Source organism: Myxocyprinus asiaticus, chromosome 45 (assembly GCF_019703515.2).
Source record: "Myxocyprinus asiaticus isolate MX2 ecotype Aquarium Trade chromosome 45, UBuf_Myxa_2, whole genome shotgun sequence".
NCBI lineage: Eukaryota > Metazoa > Chordata > Actinopteri > Cypriniformes > Catostomidae > Myxocyprinus > Myxocyprinus asiaticus.
Window position 1 is genome coordinate 11,465,077 of NC_059388.1, and position 6,221 is coordinate 11,471,297.

The following is a 6,221-nucleotide window of genomic DNA, read 5'->3' on the forward strand; positions in this document are numbered from 1 at the left end:
CTGCCCTACATTTTTTAGTCAAATCAAAGTGGTGCCAAACTTGCAACCTGCAGCGATAACTTCATTGTACTTTTTTTGACCATGTTGAATTTAATTATTGATTAAGAAAATCAAGTTCAAACTCTAAAAAGCTCCTAAAATCAAGTTGAAATGACAAGTTAAACGAATGGAACATTGTTTTTTTTTTTTTATTTTTCGTTTTTTTTTTTTTTTTTGCTGGGATGAATCCCAGATGGTATGATGCTGTAATCCCATTCATTGTACCTTCTTTCGACGGTTTATGATAATGGCAATTTTGGGCTCATTCAATATTCAGAGTCTGTTCATGCAGATCAAGGAATTCAATTTGTCAAGATATTTCAAATGTAATATTTCTCACTGAGAAAGAGCCAGGCATTGTGACTGAGGGGGAAAAAAAAAACTCATAAAATCACACCCTCTCTACATCTGAGATCCTATAAAACAATACTAAAGTCAGAGCTATCTGGTTTCAGTCTGGTTCTCTGCTTTGAAGTGTCCTGCTCTTAATACCATCCAACTTGTTAGACAATCAGCCGAAATGTGCAGCTGCCAAAGCAACAGATTTAGCCTTGTTTATATGGGATATTAAAAGTGTTTTAAACAACTTGCTGATACACTTTTGAATAAAATGTTTTAATTACTTGATTTTTTTTTTTTTTAGGTAAGGTACTAGTGACTAGGCCGATAGGCCTACAGGTGCTTCTAATTTGCCTTTTAATTTCTTTTCTTTCTTTTTTTCATTTCAAATTATATAATCAACATAGAATAATAAATTAAAAGTTTAAGAATTAATTGAAAAATTAACATGAATTTCAGAATTTCTCAGTATTTGTCATTTGATTAGCGACCTTGATTTTCGAAATAGTCCAGAATCTTAAATATTTCCTTTTTTTAATAACATGCCATTTATTTGTTTATATACAGTATTTATTTATTTATAATCCTAAAATGTATTATCTATTAACGTATTAAATAAATTAAAACATAAATTATATATAAATTATATATATATATATAAAAATATGTACATTTTATATAAATGTATTATACGAATTATATAAAAACATATCATATATATTTATTAACTTAATTATAAACATATTTATTTCTTGGTTTAAATGGGAAAAAATCTAGATTTTCAATGTGATCTCAGACTTTTGGACCGTAACGTATGTTCTTCTAATTGATAAAGAATTTGTGCTTTAAATCTAACCACAGTTTGCTAAAAAAAAAAGAAACATTTTGTAATAAAGTTTGTGTTATTATTTTTATACACATTTTTATCAATTTTTTCTATAGGTGTCTATATAATACAAATTTAGCCTTGTTTCCGAGATGTGTATTGTGTTAGTCACTGGCCATTTGAAGTAACTTGAGTGTTTGAGTACATACGTTTACTTGTGTGTATGATGAGGTCAAAGGTGGTAATGTGTTAAATGGAAAGATCAGAGAGCCTGTCCTGACAGATAGCACGCTGTGCAAGATGAAATACTTTAGTGCAACTTTGGAACACCAACAACCTACTGATGAATAATTGCCAAGAAGTAGCTGCAACATCACATACACACAAACACAAACATGAACACTTGCAAATTCATCATGATGTTAAATCTGACCACTCAATGCAATGCAATCCCATGCTTCATTCAAGGGGAAAACCCTTGCAGCCTGTAACCATACGATAGCTGTCATGTTGCTTGTGGCTTTGCAATATTTTCCCCTGGCCAACCTTGTACATCTGATCATGAGACAAAATAGATACTCTGAGTTTGGGGGGGTCTAAATTCATTGCAGCCAACCCTGAGTTCTGCCCTGCCAGCTGGAAATAACAGGCGAGGCCAGGCTATTTCAGGGCCAGTCATACTTTGCACTCCGTTAATACTCTTAAATCTGGGAGAGCTGCAAGCTGGTCTGGTCAAGGCTGGTATGGCATACGGAGGGCTCTTAATTCAGTGGGTTTAATGAGGACAGCCATTATTGTAAGCTATACACGCCTGTTAATTTCAACTCGGGACCTTTAAGAATGTTAAAGGAAAATTCCAATACAAATTAAGCTCAATTGACAGCATTGGTGGCATGATGATGTTTACTAAAAAAAAGTCATTTTGACTGGTCCATCCTTTTTTTTTTAAATAGTTAAAAGCAAGATTACAGTGAGGCACTTACAATGGAAGTGAATGGGGCCAATTTTTTGAGTGTTTAGAAATGCAGAAATGTAAAGCTCACAATTTTGTAAAAGCACTTAAATTAATTTTTCTGTTAAGATTTGTATATTATTTGAGCTGTAAGGCTTTTAAAATCGCAATTTACTGGGATTACAGGGTTTACCGCATTATGTCGTCATGGCAATGAAGTTGTAAAATTGGCTGTAACTTTACACAGAAAAGTGTAAAAGCCCCATTCACTTATATTGTAAGTGCCTCGCATAACTGCAGTTTTTGCTTCTTTTTTATTTGAAAGAAAAGTAATGAAAAGAAAGAAAGAAAAGAAATCAACATTATACCGCAAATGCTGTCGATCTAGATTAACTTGTATTGAACCCCAAATAAATTACTTTAAAAATTAAACAAATTTAACAAACCAACTTTTACATGGCTGCAAATTAATATATATATCTGTTGAATATTTGACTTCAAGAATAAATATTTCATTAGACTGAAGCAGGCACATAATTTGGTGACATGGGCATCTCCAACAGACCACACTTAAACATTTAATAAAATAATACAACATAAATACAGAGAACATTTTTTTAAATTTTATGTGCAGTTTACTGTTTAATGTTGGAAAGATACCTGGCAGTGCTCTTAAAATTCATTTTTTTTCTCTCTCTCTCTCTTTCTCTCTCTTTAATTTATAAAATAATTTAAGTAATAGCAATATATTACAAAATATGTACATTTGCATTTTTAGGAAGACCATATAAATGGACAGGAATCATTCTGCCTGTGATAATGACCCTGAAAATAACCTGGAATCACGTACAGCAAATGAATGTTCAAAATTATGAAAGAATACAGACTATTACATTGTAACACTTCATAATAGCTTTCATTAATAACATTTAAAAACCTTATTCTTAAAGTTAAAAACGTTATTCTCACTAAACCTGTTAAGAAAAAGTCCTGGTCCTATTTTATTTCAAAATCAAACACCAAGAAACAAAATGAAATTACATTTAGCCTATTTTTTATGGCCATTGAGATTTTTTACAGTGCGACATTATTTTCTGACAGCTTCACACATTTTACCCCATTGCCCAGTTCTCATTACTGCAATGCAAAAAAAGATAGTCATTATAGCTAATATTCTCATTACCGCAACATGAAAAAATTATATATTTAAACTGTAAAGTATTCATAGGCCTACATCATCAGTAGTGCTTTCCAGTTTCACAGATTTTAATCAAGAAAATCTTTGAACATAAGCATATATATTATTGTAATAATAATAATAAAAATAAATTAATTTAAAAAAAACAAAACAAAAAAAACATGACCATGTTATGGTAATGAGAATTATCTTGGAAAACAATGGGAATGGTAAAAATAAAAATGTCCAGATGTGTTATGTGTTAATGAGAATTAGGGGGTAAAATGTGCTTTAGTGTCCTGAAAATAATGTCACAATGCAAAAAATCTTAAAGAGATAGTTCACCCAAAAATGAAAATTCTCTCATCATTTACTCACTCTCATACCATCCCAGATGTGCATGACTTTCTTTCTTCTGCTGAACACAAACAAAGATTTTTAGAAAAATATTTCAGCTCTGTATGTCCATAAAATGCAAGTGAATGGGTACCAACATTTTGAAGCTCCAAAAGCACATAAATGCGTGATAAAAGTAATCCATACAACTCCAGTGGTTAAATCCATGTCTTTAGAAGCGTTATGATATGTGTGAGTAAGAAACAGATAAATATTTAAGTCTATTATAAATATATAAATTTTTTTTTTTACTATAAATCTCCACTTTCACTTTTACATTCTTCTTCTTTTGTTTTTGGCGATTTACATTCTTTGTGGACTTAAATATTGATCTGTTTTTCACCCACACCTATCATATCACTTCTGAAGTCATGCATTTATCCACGGGAGTAATATGGATTACTTTTACGCTGTCTTTATGTGCTTTTTGGACCTACAGTGTTCTGGTCACTATTCACATGTATGGCTGAAATACTCTTCTAAAAATCTTTGTTTGTGTTCTGTTTAGTGGTGCTAAATGAAGGTTTTATTTTCTTAATGTAAAATATCATTTATTTATTTTTATTTGATTAGGGGTTAAATATGACCAGAACATTTTCTTGACAGGTTTCATGAGAATCACATTAATGTACATTCAAATGGTTAGAAATGTTTTGAAACTTTAATTTAAAGCTTTATACTGTATTCGTATTTCAATGTACATTAACTACTGATCTGTTATTATATATTATATGATAACATCAATTATAATTATAATTATATTATAGTATTATATTATTAATGCTTATTCATGACTAATTAATATTGTAAAAATGTCACCTATTACATTTAAAACATTCACACTAGCTCATGGAAATAAATAAAAAGTCGGAAATGTGAGATGCATATTTGAGCTTCACTTTTCTAAGATGTGGTCGGGGCAGCGTGCTTTCGTCTCTTCAGTGGAAATACTGTCAACAATCGAGGAGAGGCGACGAAGGCTGCAGGACGCCGAAGTCTCTACTGCGACTCCTGGAACAGAGATTTACGCAAAGAGAATTGCGCGCAGGGTCAACGTATTAAACGTCAATGGCTAGACGCACAGACTTTTATTAAATGCTCATTTGACACGTTTAAAACTTCTCGAAATTGAAAGTATCTCTGTTTTGTACTAACCTTCTCTGTTACTGGCCATCTGGGAGCTGGAATGATCTAGATTCCCCTGCCAGCTTTGGCAGGTCTTTTTCCAGTGATTCTCACTCGCAGCCACCTGAACAGTCAAACGTGATGGAAAACATTACATTTTACCCTCGTAGTTCAATATTAGAGCATTTTTAGGACATAACACATTCAAAAAAAATAAATCATTAGTGATTAGTTTTGGCAAACATAGTTATGGAACCACGTGTATCCAGCTGTCAGAGCACATGGATGTCTTGTGTGGGCTTGCTTGTGTTCTTACGTGGTTGTCTTTAGTGTTATAAGTGTAAGGGTCACTGTCAGAGTTCTGATCTTGCTCGTCCAGCGTATGCAACAAGTCCTGTAGTTTCTCGATGTAGTTTATCGCGCTGCGTAAAATCTCCACTTTGGGTAGCCTTTGGTTTGGATTGGGCACTGTCTTTTTCTTTAACGCGTCAAATGCCTCGTTGATCTTTTTGAGCCGCCTTCTCTCTCTCAGAGTGGCAGCTTTTCGCCTGTCAGTCGGTGCCGATTTTCTTTTGCAGATTTTGCAAGCCCAGATGAGACACTGGCCCTCGCAGTGAGGCTGAAGCCCCGGCGGCGCAAAAACGTGTTCTTCCCCGCTGCTCTCGCACCCCGTTTCGGACGGGACTGCATCCTGTCCCGGGGAGAGAGGGCTGTCATTCCCCTCATAGAGCGGGGACACTCCTGGCATATCCAAGGTCCCATGGTCCCCCTCAAGATAACGCAAATCGTTGAAAAAATAAGAGTTGGTCTCAAAGAGGTCCATCATGTTGTTGCAAGCTGTGTTTTGACAGTAAGACTGTTGGCATTTAAATAGCCCTGTGACACAAGTCAGAGGACTTAAATATAGAATGTGAAATTCAATCCATCGCTTAGCTGTCTCTGGGCTTTAGGCTTATTCCAATGGGCCTTCAGTACATCAAGAGTTTTATGTGAGAAACAAATGAGAACCCTATACATTATAGTGTCCATATTACATGTTACTTTAACTACTTGTTGCAGTTACAAGCAGCTACACAAAATGATTACATTTTGAAACCTATTAAGTATTGTTCATTATTACTATTCAATTCAAATTCCGAGTATTTGTTGAGGAGAACAAGGCTAGTTGCAACACTTTTTACTTCTGGGAATATATCTCAGGGTATGTTTATTTCTGAAAGACAATTTCTGCTTAGACGACTACACTAAAGTCAAAAAGCTCTCCAAAAATGTCCACCATTACTGCCCAGGATAAAAGATACAGTTCACTGAACACACATTGACCTTTTCAATGAGAGATTTGAAACTTATACCTTTGGTTCCCACCA

The 6,221-nt window shown here is 33.7% G+C and overlaps 1 protein-coding gene across 1 annotated transcript; it reads right to left on the bottom strand.

The window, feature by feature from the left end:
* Window positions 1–2,315: 2,315 nt before the first annotated feature.
* On the bottom strand, window positions 2,316–5,697 carry LOC127435428 (myogenic factor 6-like). Its single transcript, XM_051688922.1, has 3 exons — window positions 5,171–5,697; window positions 4,885–4,978; window positions 2,316–4,740 (listed from the first exon to the last, which is right to left on the bottom strand). The coding sequence occupies exons 1-3, from the start codon at window positions 5,678–5,680 to the stop codon at window positions 4,625–4,627; spliced, it is 720 nt and encodes a 239-aa protein (XP_051544882.1). The 5' UTR covers window positions 5,681–5,697; the 3' UTR covers window positions 2,316–4,624.
* Window positions 5,698–6,221: the final 524 nt, after the last annotated feature.

Bases quoted from the DNA above. Each gene is read 5' to 3' on its own strand.
- LOC127435428 (XM_051688922.1), bottom strand. From the start codon at position 5,680: ATGATGGACCTCTTTGAGACCAACTCTTATTTTTTCAACGATTTGCGT. The intron at 4,979-5,170 runs GTAAGAACACAA...TTGACTGTTCAG, and splicing joins ATAACACTAAAGACAACCAC to GTGGCTGCGAGTGAGAATCA. The intron at 4,741-4,884 runs GTTAGTACAAAA...TCTCTGTTCCAG, and splicing joins GATGGCCAGTAACAGAGAAG to GAGTCGCAGTAGAGACTTCG.